Raw genomic sequence first — 17,618 nt, 5'->3', positions numbered from 1 at the left:
ATCTGGGTCAGGATCTGTTCAGCAGTCTTATCACAGTTGGAAAGAAGCTGTTCCCAAATCTGGCTGTACGAATCTTCATGCTCCTGAACCTTCTCCCAGAGGGAAGTGGGACAAAATGTGTGTTGGCTGGGTGGGTCTTGCCCTTGATTGTCCTTGTCTTTGGTCTCAATTTAGTCCTATTGAATGTACTAATGTCACTCTCAGAGCACCATTACCAGAAAGAGTGGAGCAATTTAAAAAGTGAGCTCATTTACATTTTCTTAAAATAAATGCTGGTGTAGCCAGTGAATTACATGTGCTGTAGTCCACTGATAATTATTGCATCCATACAAGTACTCCATCTTTTAAATAAATGCTTATTCTGCAAATATATTATGTTCAGAGTTTAAAATTTAAAATGTCATGACAAATAGTTGATTTGCATATAAAAACTTAAATAAATGAAGAAAAATTCAGAAGCAAATAGCAGTGTGTTTAAAGAACAGGATAATTACAACTAAAGCATTCCAATATTATTCAAAACAAATGACAATTCAAAAGGTTACACAAATAATTCAATAATGACTTGATTATCAACTGCCTTGACATAAAAATAAACTAAGAAGATTTTATAAAATGTTAAAGTAATGACAGATCAGACCATATGAAGCAGTTTTTAGAACATTGCCAATGATTTAAAGAAAGTAGTGATATATTTTTTTATAATATTTTACTATCTGTACATTAATTTTGTTCTCAAATTACAATAATTGAAATGCAGAAGAACAAATATTTCAATGACAGATCATGAAATTAAGGATGTCCACTAATAAAATTAAGGTAAAGAAAACTATAATCTGGCAAATAATAACAATAATTTGTTGAAACTTTAAGAGGAGCAAAACTGGACCACTACCAAGTTCAGACTGAATCAAATATTTTGTGTAAGGTTTTTAAAAATCATTTAATATAATAAAATCTTATACAATTTGGAAAGCAACCTGACAATGAAAATGCAAACTTTTCAATGCAATTAAAATTTGTATAATTTAGCAATTTTATTTTTGACAATGTACTCACCATGATTTACTCACCAATACAATTCTCCAAGATTTATTCCACAGTATCTCCAAAACAAATTACTCTTACTTCCTAGCATAAAGACAGCAGTAAAATGGGACCACCACCACTGCTCAAATCACACATTTTCTTCATATAAAACTGTTGTATATCAGGTGGCACAGTGGTATAGCTGCCTTGCAGCAGAAGAGATCTCAGATCAATCCTGACCCTGGGTACTGTGAGTTTACATACTCCCTCTGTGACCGAGTTTCCTCTAGAAGTTTCAGTTTCCACTCATCTCCCAAAGACATATGAGCTGGTAGGTTAATTACCTATTGTGAATTACCCCTAGTGCAAAGGAGAGTGGCAGAATCTGGGCTGAGATGAAGAATAATAAAAAAAAGGATTTGTGTAAGTGGGCATTCTTGTGCTGCATCTTTCAATGACTCTATGTTTCAATTGTTTCAGCAATATTGAACAGAACCATAGAACTCCCTATCTAAAGGCACCGTAAAAAAAATACTGCACATTTTATAGAATGCCTAAATCTCCCAATCATCTGATGAGAATGACTAGAGATCAGCAATAATTATATGTACAGCAGTGATACATCTGTTAATGTACTGGCAGTCCAGAGAGCTGAGTACAAACCACCATTATAGCAGGTGTAGAATTTCACTTCAGATTAATAATTCAGAAATAAAACAACTTATGCATTATAAAAATGTATCTGGTATATTTCACAGATTAGCAAGCTCCCCTTTAGCTCCCAAGGACAATGAGGCATAATTGTTGGCCATATCAGCATGACACATACTAAAAAAATGAATTCAAAAATTCCTAAAGTCTACATTCAGAAAAGCAATGGATAAGGTGATGCTGGGTTATCTTTATGGTTCATCTATGTTATCAGTATGCATGAACATCCTTGCTATTGTGATACAGATAGCATTAATATCGATGCAAAAGTGCGACAGAGTCAAAAACAATCATGTGGGAATCTATCTTAAAGCATATGGACCCAGCTTGAGTGGGCTTGGCGTTAGTAGTCAAAAATCATTAATGAGTAAAGAATAATGTTCACTGGCATGGAATTATCACTGAAACTTCACACATTAACCATGCTGTATTATAAATGGAGTGAAGGCCAATAAAACACATGTGGTGATGACATGAAAATCAACAGAAGGGCATGTTGCAATAATCACAGGTTATACTTAGATGGCAAAAAGTTGGCAAGTGAGGTTTAATACAAGTATGAGGTCACACAAAAGTATGAGGTCATAGTGTTTTGTATATACATAAAACTGAAATAAATGTTTTAACTTCATACTCTTCCATATAAATAAAGCCTCTGAAATAATCTCTGCCTATTTTCATTATTCAAACTCTTGATGTAATTGCTATAAATGTACCATAACATTTATCAGAGTTTAACAAAATTAAGACAACATTTCTTCCCAGTGTAGTTGAATCACCTTGAGCATATGATCCACTTTTCAACTCAGTAGCCTGACCTGGAATTAATAAAATGCCAACTGCAACAAACCAAATATAGTACTTACTCACAATTTCAGCCCTATACTTAATAAGAACATAAGAAATAGGAGCAGGAGTAGGCCATCCGGCCCATCGAGCCTGCCCCGCCATTCAATAAGATCATGGCTGATCTGTCCGTAAACTCAGCTCCATCTGCCTGCCTTTTCCCCATACCCCTTAATTCCCTTACTATGTTAAAACCTATCTGTTTCTTAAATATACTTAGTGAGGAAGCCTCAACTGCTTCACTGGGCAGAGAATTCCACAGATTCACCACTCTCTGGGAAAAACAGTTTCTCCTCAGCTCCGTCCTAAATCTTCTCCCCTGAATCTTGAGGCAATGTCCCCTAGTTCTAGTCTCACCTACCCATGGAAATAACTTTCCTACTATCTTATCTATCCCTTCCAAAATTTTGTATGTTTCTATAAGATACCCTCTCATTCTTCTGAATTTCATATAGTCCCAGGTGACTCAATCGCTCCTCATAAGTTAACCCCTTCATCTCTGGAATCAACCTGGTGAACCTCCTCTATACTGCCTCCAAAGCCAGTATATCCTTCCTCAAGTATGGAGACCAGAACTGCACACAGTACTCCAGGTGCAGTCTCACCAGTACCCTGTATAGTTGCAGCATGACCCCCCTGCTCTTGAATTCAATCCCTCTAGCAATGAAGGCCAACATTCTGTTTGCCTTCTTAATAAACTGTTGTACTTACAAGCTAACTTTTTTTGATTCATAAATAAGCACTCCCAAGTCCCTCTGCACAACAGCATGCTGCAATTAAATAATTTAAATAATAATCTGCTCTTCTATTATTCCTTCCAAAATGGATGATCTCGCATTTACTAACGTTGTATTCCATCTGCCAGATGTTGGTCCACTCAGTTGACTAATTCATATCACGCTGCAGACTCTCCACATCCTCTGTACAATTTGCTTTTCAAGTTTAGTGTCATCAGCAATTTTTGCTACGCTACACTCAGTCCCCTCTTCCAAATCATCAATGTAAATGGTAAACAGCTGCGGGCCCAGCACTGACCCCTGCGGCACCCCACTCACCACTGACTGCCAGCCGGAGAAACACTCATTTATACCAACTCTCTGCTGTCTATTGGTTAACCAATCGTCTATCCATGCTAATACACTTCCTCCGACTCCATGGATCCGTATCTTATTTAAGTCTCTTGTGCGGCACCTTATTGAACACCTTCTGAAAATCCAAGTATACGACATCCACCTGTTCCCCTCTATCCACTGCACTCATTACGTCCTCAAAGAACTCCAGTAAGTTTGTTATAACAGGACCTGCCCTTTCTGAATCCAGCTGTGTCTGTCTAATGGAACCTTAGACAAAACATAAAGCTACTGGTGGAAAGCAATCAAATGTATGAACACTCAAAACATCAACAGTTATACAAGAGGAAATAACAATTTTGTTCTTTTGGAAGTTGGATTAAGCTCCTATCATAATTAATATTTTCACAACTAGGAAATTTGAGAAATGTTAATATTTTTGTGTACATTTCACAAGAGAACTCAAGGAAGCAGAATTCAGCAGTGCAGAACCCATTTTCTGAAAACTTTAGATGTTCAATTTCATTCATATTGGCTTGCTAAACATGCACACTTACATTATGTAACATGAGTAGAATCTAGCACTGAAAACCTGCAATCTTTCTGTTGAAAGATGCTGGCATCTACTTGACAGAAACAAAAATTGCTTTGCTATGTTCAGGAAATAGACAAATCCAGTTAGTTTTATCCTCAATCAAAGTGATAGAAAGTGCCAGCAACTGTGCTAACTGAGAGGCACCAACTCACCAGTAACCACCTTATTGACGCACACTTTAGATCAGGCCAGACCTCTCAGCTCTCAACCTCACCTTATCCTTGGTTCAAACACGGACTTAAGAGCTAATTTCACAGATGTGGTAAGAGTAATTGTCCTTAACATCATGCCAGCATTTAACCAAGTATAGTATCAAGGAGCACTGGTACAATTGAAGTTATGAGCAAACGAGAAAAACACACCAGTGGTTGGGGCCACACTTTGTACAAAGGAAATTGGTGTGGTGGTGGTAGGTCAAGCATCCCAAGCTGATGGACATCACTGCAGGAATTTCTCATAGCAATGCTCTAGGAAAAACCATCTTCAGTTGCTTCATCAATAACTATGCCTTCACCAAAGTCAGTGTAAGATTTGATTTGACTTTATTACTTACATCCTTCACACACGAGGATTAAACATCTTTATGTTATGTCTCCATCTAAATGTGCAATGCGCAATTTGCAATAAATAGTATGTACAACAGGACTGACAACATAACATAGAAATATAATTGTATCAGCATGAATTAATCAGTCTGATGACCTGGTGGAAAAAGCTATCCTGGAGTCTGTTGGTCCTGGCTTTTATGCTGTGGTACTGTTTCCCAGATGGTAGCAGCTGGAACAGTTTGTGGTTGGAGTAACTCAGGTCCCCAATGATCCTTCAGGCCCTTTGTACACACCTGCCTTTGTAAATGTTCTGAATAGTGAGAAGTTCACATCTTCAGATGTGGTAGGCTGTCCACACCTCTCTGCAGAGACCTATGATTGAGGGTAGTTCCCATACCAGGCAGTGATACAGCCAGTCAGAATGCTCTCAATTGTGTCCCTGTAGAAAGTCTTTAGGATTTGGGGACTTATGCCAAACATCTTCAACCATCTGAGGTGAAAGAGGCTCTGTTGTGCTTTTTTTTCACCATACAGCCAGTATGTACAGACCACGTGAGATCCTTGGATGTGTATGCTGAGGAACTTAACACTCTCAACCCCAGATCCATTGATGTTAATAGAGGTTAGCCTGTCTCCATCCCTCCTGTAGTCCACAAACAGCTCCTTTGTTTTTGCAACATTGAGGGAGAGGTTGTGTTCTTGACACCACTGTGTCAGGGTGATCACTTCTTCTCTGTAGACTATCTTGTTATTATTTGAGATTGGGCCAATGTACAGTCATCAACAAATTTAATTAGCAGATTGGAGCTGTGTGTGGCAACACAGACATGGGTATACACAGAGTAAAGAAGGGGGCTGAGGACATAGCCCTGAGGGGCACCTGTGTTGAAGGTCAGAAGGGCAGAGATGAGGGAGCCCACTATTACCACTGCCGGCAATCTGACAATGTTTGCTAATGGTTGCACGATGTTTAACAGTCTCTCAGGAAATGAAGCAGTCCATGCCAGCATGCAGCAAGTCCTAGACAACATTCAGGCAAGGCTGATTAAACAGCAAGTAAATTCATGCCATAAAAGCACCCCGATAAGAATCCTGACAAAAGGTCTCGGCCTGAAACGTTGACTGCTTATTTGCATGGATGCTACCCGACCTGCTGAGTTCCTCCAGCTTGTTTGTACGTGTTGCCCTGGTAAGAATCTAACTGCTTACCTTGAGGTTCGGTACCATCACCCAGTACACTATTAACACCTTGGGGATTACTAATGACCAGAAATTCAACTACACCAACTACATAATACCATGGATACATGAAAAGGTTAGAGGCTGGGTATCCTCTGGAAAATGCCATATCTCCTGATCCTCTAAGTCTTCCCTCCATCTACAAAATACAAAAGCAAAAAGGAATTTTCTCCACTAACCTGGATGAATGCACTATGGCAATTCTTAAGAAGCTGTCACAGTTCAGGACCTAGCAGCTCAACTGATTGGTTTCTGAGTCTGAATTGTGTTGAAGACTAAATCTACCTATTCCTGCTATAAACCTTATTCTCTACATCACCAACTGTATGGCTGCAGTGTGGAGCATCTACAAAAAGCACTGCAGTTATTCCTCTGAGCTATTCTGTCAGCACTTCCTTATCACACAACTCCATCACAACAAAGGGCAAGGACAGCAGCCACACGAGAACATTTTCTCTGTCATTCACTTATGACTTGAAAATATATCACCACTTATTCACTTCCACTTTTTCTAAATCCTGGAACTCCCTAGTCCATAGCACAATGGGAGCACTTTATTCAGAAGGACTGCAATGCTTTAAGGAAGTAACTCACCATCTCGTCCTCAAGGGCGATTTGGGATAGGCAACTGAAAATTGTTTCAAGTATGCAGAGTTGGGAGATTCTGTCATCCTTTAGCAAAACTTGTTGATTTGAACTCTGTGCTTTCAAACTGTAACTCAACATTAAGTTAATGCCACATTAATTGAAAACATGTAAAGATGCATGCAGCAGCAGAAAGTTACTTCATCAGCAACATTTAATATATCAACTACCTACAACATTTTTCCTAATTAAGTTTTTACTGAGTTGTTCTGACTCAACTACTGTTCTTTAAATGCAAGTACAGGAGATCAAATGCCTCTAATAGAATTTTCTCTTTCCGTGGGAGCCATTTGCAAAGGCACGTCTCTAAAAACTGTGGAGCCATACAGCAGAAGCAGGACCCTCAGCCCAGAATCTGTGCTGAGCTTTAGATACCAATCTACACTAATACCATTTAGTTCCCACATTCCCCTCAACCAACCCATATTCTATCACTTACTTAATGGAGAGGTTGAAGGATGACCGGAGGACAGGGGAGGAGGAGAAGGGAGAAGAAGATAAAGTACCAGGAGGAGGAGGGAAAAATGGGACAAGGATTGCCATGGAAAGGAAGGAAGGAGAAATGGAAGGGAGAAGAAATGTGAGTAGGCAGGGCAGCAGAACAAAGAGGCAGAGCAGAAGAATCAGGATACAAGAGAAATGGTGAAGTGGAGGGTAACAGTTCAGAAATATTTTCAATGTTTCTTTATTACAACATACATCTGATCTCAATGCCAAAATCAAACCCAACAAGAAAGCTGTTACTCGAAGCTAAATTTACATATTAAATAATGCCATATACTCTATCACCATTGATTAATTAGAATAGGAGAAACACCCTGTGATACTGCCAGTTTCGAGGAGGTAGAAGGTGATACTTCTGGAAAACTCACTGATCAATAGTTGGAACTATTTTAGGTTAATGCACCAAATTAATTAGATGGAGTAATGAGGAAACGTGAACTCTCTTTTGTGTTGGATGGATGACATGAACTAGGCTAAATTATTTTCCTCAACTACATTTATACTGTCTTCAGACTCAAAGTGAAATGACAAAACATATGACTACCTAATTCCAAGATTAAAGGAAATAATTATACAATACTTACATGCTCTTGATACTTTTGGCTTCCATACATAACATACTGGGGTGCAAGACTGTAGATCAAATAACTTGTGTGAAGAACGATCAGGAGCAGAATCATACAAAGAAAAAGGAGAGCTTGGGGGCGTGTTCTGCCTGGTCTAATCTTGTACAGCTATTTGAAAAAGGAAAGAAACAAAGAACAACTTAAACCACTTAAAATTCTGCATGGTGGTGTAGAGTCTTCATAATTCAAATCCAACCATAAATTGTCAGGCTGGAACCTAACCCTTGACGACATGATTTCCCAAAGCACAGGAAAAAATTTTGCATGGTCAGCAACTTCATTGTTGCATTAATCTACTTAAATTTTAAGTTTCTTATGATGCCATAAACTTGAACAATTATAATCCTATCAAGTTTTATATAGCGTTAGCTTTTCAAAACATTTCTTTTGCCCATTTTCCTTTGAATTTTATTTAAGATTATTTGTACTTTCAGATTTTTTGTAAAAATGTAAATACATGAAGTAGTTGAAACAATACCAACTTAATGTGGGAGAATCATTGATTAAGCACCTAAACTTCTGAGCACAAGACAATCCTAGACCACCAAAATTAATCATTCCTACCATTAACAAATCTTCACTTTTCAAAATCAGCAATTTATCAAAATGCTACTTGTTGGCCACGTGTGTAAAAGGGTGCTCGTAACAAAATTGACAATAAAAAGTAATTATTTACTTTTTCATTGAAAATTCTAGCATTATCTACATTCTGATTATCCTTCTCTCCCACTCTAACTTTTGGACATGTAACACGTTTTCTCAAGAGACGAACTTACCCTTATCCAGAAAAACCAGATGCCCATGTTTCGGATCCCTGCCATGGATGTGAAGACTATGTACATTGTAATGATAGCAATCAGGATATAATCCAATGGAAATACCTGAGGAAGAAATTTAAAGACAGGAGGTAAATGCAATGTTTATATAAACAACTTTCAACATTAACAATTGAACTAGAAAAAATGTACACATAGCTCAGAATTTTGTCAAGCCAATTAAAATCTTTTTTCACAATATTTACTAATTCAGATTCTGATTTTTGAGGCAATTATATAACATTCCATGAACAGTCCTTTAACACACAGGATTCTATGAGAAAATAACAATTTTATTTGTAAATCTAGTGGATGTTTTGGATCCCTTTAATAACCTGAAGCTCAAAATACTTTTAAGAAAGTCATTCTCCTTCAAGATGCATAGGAGTAAAAATGAAAAACATTGTATCAATTTAAAAAAATGAATAAATGGAGAAATTATTAAAATTGAAATCCTGCATGTAATGTCAAAATAAACAGCCATCCGTAACAATGAGAACTCCCTGCATTCTATACAGCCAATACATTTGAACATTTACAGAGCCAAAGAATGAAACTGATGAATGATTCTAAACCTTCCAGGAACATTCACACGTCCAAACTAACTAGCAACAGAAAAAAAATCAATATAGTGGCATTTCAAATTGCTGCAGCCATCTGGGGAGCATTGCTGCTTGGTACATGCAACAAGTACTGTATGAAAGATCTTATACTTTATGTAAATATGTTTTCATTAAAGCACAATACATGTAACTGCCCCAATCTTAATTAAGAATCTTCACATGCATTGGACAGTTAAAACATTTAAATTAACAGCTACTGACAGTTTCCATAACTCTATTTCACCGTGATGGAGGACAGCTGAACTACAACATTGATAATGTTTCTCCCTCTAGAGACGTTGCCCAACTAGCTGAGCATGTCTAACATCTTCTTTTATTTCAGATTCCTAGCATCTGCAGTTTTTTGAATTTCATCGTTTTAAACACAACCCATTATCCTTGAACATTATTCAGAGTAGAAGACATTTAGAAACTACAGTTTTTGACACATTTTTACTCATGATGAGATAGCAGTCCCAATATAGTTATACAGCTTGTTTTTAAAATTTTAAATATGTAAGCTATGGCATTTAATTGAAATTGCAGGTGAATGTATGTAAATACAAGACACCAAATCAAATGTACACCATCTTTCAGTTTAAAGAATGCGTAGAAAACATCAATCATCCATGACACAATCCTTAGTTAATCATTTGAAATTAGTGTATGGCTATGAATTGGAAACTAAAGTAATAATCTTCAGTTCAAATGATAATTCAAGTTTAATTGTCATTCAACCATACATGAATACCCCTGAATATAGCCAAACAAAACAACATTACTTCGGGGCCAAGATGCAACATGCAGTGCAAAGCTTACATAGCACATACCTAAATAAGACAGCAAGCACATATAAGCTATCAGTAAAACATAGTCACACAAAATGTGCAGTCGAACAAAATGCAGCTTGTCTTCTGCTGAGCGAACACTAGGGGACAGCTTTAAAAAGTGTACAGAATAAACCAAAGTACCACTGAATAGTGAGGCTATGGGTAGGACAAGTACTGTGAAGCACCCTGGACAGGTATTAACTAATACGCATAAGCCTAGAGTATGGAAGGAATTTCTGTTTTAACATTTTTATTAGAATTCAGTGAACTGAAGAAGTTTGATAGTGCAAAATATCTGTAAGTTGTGTTGTGTATTCTATTCTTAACTCAAAGTTGGTTAATTCAAATGAACTGACGATGCAGTTGTTAACAGTTATTACTCTTTGTTATGTTATTAAATGTCATCTATTTCAGAGCACTGGATAGCTCATTTTTTAAAACACAAGTATCTTTTTAACTTCCTGTGTTCGAGAACAAATTCTAGTGGAACTTTTGACATATTGCCATACAAGCCAGTACAATACACACACACGCACACAATCAAATTGTGGAATTACTCTATTTTCATACTTACTGTCTGTAGAACAAGCAATAATTCATTTAAAGGATTTCCCAAGTTAGTTTCAAATATTATAAATCCAGAATCAAAACCCATCGAATGTAGTGCCTTATCCAAGCTGCAAAAAAATTGAGAGAAACAAAGAATAGTTTAAATCTCCACAAATGAATGAGTGGAGGGGGCTGTTTATTGTCCTAAAATACATGTCAGAGCACAAGATAATAGTAAACACAACTCGGAGATGCTGTTGAGTTAAATGAAGCAGCCAAAATAGGAGCAATGAGAATTATCCAAAGCTTATAAGAGTACAGAAGCTCTGTTGATAATTCAACCGCCCAGGCATATTCTACTATTCAATATGATCATGGTCCCAGCCCTCACCTCCTCTCAGGCCCTCCATAGCCCTCAATTCTCTGACCTTTCAAAGCTGTATCTACTTCCTCATTATATACCCTCAATGATCTATCTTCCACAACTTTTTTGGGTACACAGTTTGATACAAAAAAAAAAGAACTGTACGCCTGTTTTTAAAACACTACTCCCTAATCATGAAATTAAGTCCTTGCATTCAAGATGATCCTACCTGTGGAAACAGCTCATCATTTGAACACCCTTAGTCATAAATCCTTAGGATCTAATGTGCTCACTCCTTCCGAACTCCAAGGAATCATTCTAATTTCTTTTGCTGCTCATCATAGGTCAAGTGGTAATTGGTTTATGATTGTCACTTATGCCAGCGTATTGACTTTCTTATAAGGTTAAGGAGGTGCAATTTGTTGAAAGTATCCTGACGATTGCATCATAGTTTGGTATAGCAATTCCAATATACAGGAACAAAAAATGCTGCAGAGAGTAGTGGACCTGTTGAATACATCACAGCACATCCTTCCCCATCATAAATAGTATCTCCAGGAAACAATGAAACAGGATGGCATCATTTATTACCCAGGCCATGACATCTTTTTGCAGCTACCATAGGGCAGGGGGTACAGAAGACCAACAGGTTTAAGAACTAAAATAGTCTTCTTGTTCAAAGTGTTTTCTTAAAAAAATTGCAATGATCAACTTACTTTGAAAGAAAGAGAGCAACCACAAATAGAAGAGCCACCAAGATGAAAACTGTTCCTAGAACAATCTGTAAAACAGGAAACACTTTTAAGTTCATGCCATGGATACCTAAATATTTATTTTACAACATAAGCAAATAACAGCAGTATGGGAAAATCACTTAATCTACTTCCCACATCCTAGCCAATCATCATATAAGTTATGGTTCTTCAAGTACTACTTTGATGAGGATGAACGCGTTGCTCTTTCAGTCTTTAATGCATAAAAGAGAAAAATGTGTATAGGAATTGGGGTTCTGCAGATTACAAGTCTGGTGAGTGAAAACCTGCTCATGAGGCTGCAAAAATGAGATTTTACAGGGATGTTTTAAATAGAAGAATTTAAAAATCAATTAATTATCAAAATATATTCAGCCAAATGCAACAGAGAAAGTGATCAAGTTCATAGACAAGGAACATGAATTTGTGACATTTGAGACAGGGACTCAACATAATGGCATTTTCCCCCCCACTTTTTGTAAAAAGATCCTGCTCAGAATCAGAAAGATTAGTGGCAATTGTTATGTTACTTCTGTTTAAACGTACCGTGGGTTAACAATGAAGAATCATATTCTGAAAGAATTAGAGAACTTTTATTTACAGTAATAAACAAACACGTCTTAACCCAGCCATGTGCTGGAACATTCTAGCAATCCTGCACATGCTCAGTTCTCTGTCCAACCATGTACTGGCACATCATTGCACGTGATATCACCACAGCAATGAAGAATGGGAGGGAGATGGTACTGAGGTGGAGCTAGGCTTCATTAGTGTACATGCGGAAAATAAAGCTTGGTTTTTAAATGATGTTGCTGCAGAACAGCATGTAGGTTAAAAAAAAAATGAAGCAGGCACAGATCCTGGGGAGATAGCAGATTAAATGTGCAGCTGTGACAAATAGCTTTTACTCTGACTGGGTAAGGACAGAACGGGGTGGGGGGGGGGGGGAAGAGAAGGGGTGTGCATATCGGCCCAGGATGATGATAGGACTGGCATTAGCAAACTGTAAAGGTTATAGATAGGTCTAGAAGGAAGTAGTAAGATTATGTTTGTCATAAATAATTTTCTAGGATATCAAACATAAGTTCCTATATACCAAACAGGATTTGGCATAGCCAGGATTTCTTCCCAGGGATTGGGTGCTAAAAACAAAAGGTCATTAGGTTTGAAATTAGAGGCAAGAGAATTAAAAGGGAAAACTAGGGTGCTTCTTTATGTAAAGTGCGGTGTGAAATGAGATAGGCAAATTAGCAACATTTAAAAGCCATGGAAAGGAGAGATTTAGAAGGTTATATGCCAAATGTGGGCAGATGGAACTAGGTCACTGGACAACACTGTAAGCAGGGATGACTTGGGTCGAAGGACCATTTCCCTGCTGTATGACTATTTTCGATATCTCTTATTCTAAGTTGACTGAAAGAAGATTTTGCAATTTCTAGCCACAATGATTCTGCTGTAGCCTATTCAAAGCCTCTCATGGTTCAACGTACATTTATTGATGTATACTGTATACAACTTTGAGATTCATCTCCTTGCAGGCAGCCACTAAACAACCAACTACCATAGAACCAGTTTAAAGAAAATCCCCACACAAGACCATCAAAAGTGCAAAAAAAAAGAACAATTTGCACAAACAACAAAAAGCCAACAAATAACACAAACACAGAAAACATTAAACATCAAACCAGAGAGTCCTCCAAAAGTGAGTCCACAGCCATGAGCCACCGAGGTGAGTGAAGCTAGTCCAGGAACTGATTGGCTATAGCTACAGCCACAGAGCCAAAGTTGGTTCAGCACTGTTTCGATGGCTGCAGGCCACAGCCTCAAATCCAGTTCCACGCCGAAGCATTTCGATCAAATAGTGCAAATAATAAATGGGTTCACACCAAGGACATTAACAATTAAAACCAAAAGTGACCCCACAGCAACTGGACGCCGAGGCCATCGAACGTTGCAGCATGGGACCCAAGACTCCTGCACCTTCTGCTAGCAGTAACGAGAGGGAGTCTAGTCAAAAGCAGGCAGATGTCAATTTTAATCTTGCTCAACACTTTAACTGGCACCAAACAATGGAGCCGACCACAGGTTTGTGTTTCACCATTCGGAACTGAGGCAGCATACACCCACAATGACAGCCTTAGCCTCATTCCATGGCAAATCCCCCTGAAGATTGTAGAAACATTGGTCGACCCAAAAATACATACTGAAAAGGAAAATTACACGCTACAATCGACCGCACTTCAGAAGACGAACAAGTACATTTGGAAGAATATCCAGTAGTTTTGTTAACTGTAAGATGCTGCCGTTAGTCACTGGCTAACGGCAACATCTTACAAAATCTTGACAAACGGCAGCTTGACAAAAGGTTCACAGAACAGCAGTATCCATCTGGCCTCCACAGCAAATGAAGGTTGCCGAGAAAAATGTTTAAAAAGAATTTTTGTACATCAGACCAGAACTCAGTGCATAAACTTTTTAAAAAATTGCCAAATATATTTTATCACAAGTTCATAAAAAATTCCTTTAAGCTTTGCATTTTGCAATTTATTGTCATAAATCACTGAATTCATCCAATGTCAAATTCCTTTTTCAGTCTGTTACACATTTCCATTTTTCTGTTTCAATGACAGTGCTACAAATTTCTGCTTCAACCCTTTTCTGGGGGCATTCTTATTTAACATAGTGTTTAAATGGGAGGAATACAACAGTTTATGCAGAAGAACTGGAACCAAGCACCACTTAGAAAGATACGTATAAGCTGATGGGAGACATTGCATAAACAAAATTGCATCAACCCAGCATTACTTCAGATTCTGAAAAGTATGAAATTGTTTAATATACTTAAATGTTTTTGCTGATTGTATGAGAATTATTTAGTATCATACAGATTTACTGTACTTCATAAATACATATGAAAGCAACAATTTGGCAACATCAGAAAGCAATATTACTTGCATTTGCACAGTGACTATATATTTCAGAAGCACTTTGGCTTCGATCTTCATAGCTTTCTCATCAAACACATTACGGAGTATTCAAAAATTGTTAACTTTAAATTGCTGCCATCAGTAATAACGTTAAAGAGGATCTACAGCAGAAATTCTGTGGGTTTCTTTACAATGTGAAATATAACTTGTTTTAACTTTATCAGAAAGGTAAAATCCCAAAAAGATTTCCAGATTCTATAAACTGATTATTTAGCTGCCAGAAAATAATACTGAAATGAAGTTCATTTTGTAACAAAGCAGAAACGTTCTCTTAAATATGCACGGAGAGAAATAAGAATAGAACAAGTGATGAAAGAAAAGAAGGTACATGTAAGATTCAAAATTAAGATGTGCGTTTCTGAAAGAGGTCTGGGTTAAGGTCAAAGGACAAAGGTGATTTAATTATGTTTAGGGACAAATGTGATTTAATTATGTCTGGGTTAAAGTCTGTAAACAAGTGTGATCTAATTATGAATGCAGAAGCCTTGACAAAATTAACTGTTTGTGGAATCATTGAAGTCCTGAGATATGGACTATTGTTTTACAGAAACGTGTAAAAAAACAACTCCAAATATGGAATGGGAAAACACTATGTACCTCCCGAGTCAAGGAGGAGGGGTGGTAAGGAAGAAGGATAAAACCTGCTGCCCTGTAAGGTTCAGGGTTCCCTTCTCTGAGGGGGCCCAGCTCTGCAGAACTGTTAATAAACTTTGTTTCCTTGAATTTGTCTTGAAGCCATTATTCGGGAGCGTGGCTCGTTTCTGACAGTACATTAAATGCAGCAATCAACTGTTATGAATGTACCACAGCTCTGAGGGGCCGAAGGCTACAGGGGTAGCCCCCTCCTTTGTGAGAATCGCAAGATCACTATTGAGTCAATTCAGGAGACCCAGGAAATGAGAGAAAGACATGCCAAATCCACAAGGCATTGGAATGTGCCTTGGCCTCCGAGAGGCGGACCCATTGATGCCGGCTATTGTCTCTTGGAGACGGACTTGTGTATTACATCCTGGACGATGCATCGACGCCCCAGGCAATGAACCAAGGAGGAGGTTGGTGGAGGGATTGCATCATCCCCAACCTGATTGACACCTGAACCCCTGTGAGTCAGGATAAAAAGAGGGTCTGTGGGAACAGCCCCTCAGACACACCAGAAGAAACGCTAGCAATCCCGTGATAGCGAAAGCCGGTGGAAGGCCACGTGCGTCCGCTTCCATTTGCCCGGAATCGGTGACCTTTGCCACGGAAAAACAGTTTTTAGCTAACAACGGGGAACTCAACTCTCAACGACTCTCGAAGGATTGACATTATAAACCGAATGGGCAAGTTTTAATCCGTCTCTCTCTCTTTCTCTCTCTCTCTCTCTCTCTCTCTCCAACAATTGCCACACAGGGTCCCCAACGGCGGCAGCCTGTATGAACTGAACGAACTATATATTTCCATCAGACAATTCATTATCCCCTAGACAACGATACAGCTTATTTCTTATTGATTATTATTATACCCGCGCTTTTAGATTTAGTATTGACGACGTATATTATCTGTGTGTTTGCATTGATATTATTTTTGTGTATTTCTATCAATAAATACTGTTAAAAATAGTACCATCAGACTTCAACGGACCTCTCTATCTTTGCTGGTAAGTGACCCAGTTATGGGGTACGTAACAATTGGGGTTCTCGTCTCGAGATTTGATACCAAATTGGGGAGCCAGTGAATCGGGCTTGTAAGTCCAAAACTTGGATCTGGTTATGCGGGTAGCCAGACGGGAAACCAGCAAAGATCGACGTGGGGGAATTTATAGAAAACCCGACTCTGGAGGCGGCCACCAAATCAGACTTGATAAATTTGGCGAAGGGGTTAAACCTCGCAGAGGTGAGGTTGTCAATGAAAAAGCGGGAGGTGCGAAGGGCAATAACTAAGTATTATATTGGGAAGAATGTGTTTACAGCTGAGGTATTGGAAAATATCCCTGAAAAGGTACCAGCTAGTGGGACGGCTCAGTTAGAGTTGGAGAAGTTAAGGTTGGAACATGCAATTAAGTTAAAGCAGCTGGAAGCAGCTGAGAAGGAGAATGAAAGAGCTGACAAACAAAGGGAGCATGAGCTCCAGCTAAAAGAGTTAGAGCAGGACAGAGCTGAGAAGCAAAGAGAGCATGAACTTCAGTTAAAATAGCTGGAAGCAGCTGAGAAAGAGAAGGAAAGGGCCGAGAAGGAGAGGGAGGCAGAGAAACAGAGGAAACATGACTTGGAGATGGAGAAGTTAAGGCAAGGGCAATGAGTTCAAGGGTCAGACCAAGAGGAGCGGTTTAATGTTAGTCGGGAGTTGAGGTTAGTACCTCCGTTCGAGGAGACGGATGTTGATAGTTATTTCTTGCTTTCTGAAAAGGTGGCAGTGAATCAGAAGTGGCCCAGAGAACAGTGGGTGGCGTTGTTACAAAGTGTGTTAAAAGGGAAGGCACAGTGGGCATATACGGCGTTGTCCATGGAGGAGGAAGAGGAGGAGAGTTATGACAAAGTGAAGGCGGCCATTCTCCGGAGTTATGAGCTAGTACCTGAAGCGTATAGACAGAAGTTCAGAAATTTAAAGAAAGGGTGGAATCAGACATATACCGAGTTTGCCTATGAGAAGGGTGTGCTCTTGGACCGTTGGTGCACCGCATAAATAGTGGACGAGGATTATTGGCGTCTCAGGGAGTTAATTCTGATTGAGGAATTTAAAGGTTGTGTTTCGGAGGATATCCGGATGTATTTGAATGAGAAGCCGAATAAATCCATCTCAGAATTTGCTAGGTTCGCAGATGAATATGCCCTAACCCACAAGACAAAGTTTTCCTCGAATAAAAGTTCCCAGAGAGACCGTGGGAACGATCGAGAAAGCCCGCCGGCTGAGGCAGAGGTCCCGCC

The 17,618-nt window shown here is 38.6% G+C and overlaps 1 protein-coding gene across 1 annotated transcript in view; it reads right to left on the bottom strand.

The window, feature by feature from the left end:
- The window catches only part of lmbrd1 (LMBR1 domain containing 1), a 184,775-nt gene that overhangs the window by 19,722 nt on the left and 147,435 nt on the right, over positions 1 to 17,618 (bottom strand). The window contains exons 10-13 of the mRNA XM_073056502.1: positions 11,690 to 11,754; positions 10,635 to 10,737; positions 8,590 to 8,694; positions 7,772 to 7,921 (exon numbers count right to left, since the gene is read on the bottom strand). Coding sequence (XP_072912603.1) covers positions 7,772 to 7,921; positions 8,590 to 8,694; positions 10,635 to 10,737; positions 11,690 to 11,754 — 423 coding nt within the window. The remainder of the gene's footprint in view (positions 1 to 7,771; positions 7,922 to 8,589; positions 8,695 to 10,634; positions 10,738 to 11,689; positions 11,755 to 17,618) is intronic.

The sequence above is a fragment of the Hemitrygon akajei genome, chromosome 9, assembly GCF_048418815.1.
Source record: "Hemitrygon akajei chromosome 9, sHemAka1.3, whole genome shotgun sequence".
In the NCBI taxonomy this organism is placed as follows: Eukaryota; Metazoa; Chordata; class Chondrichthyes; order Myliobatiformes; family Dasyatidae; genus Hemitrygon; species Hemitrygon akajei.
Note: the sequence above shows the minus strand (reverse complement) of the source record. Positions and strands in the feature narration are given on the sequence as shown.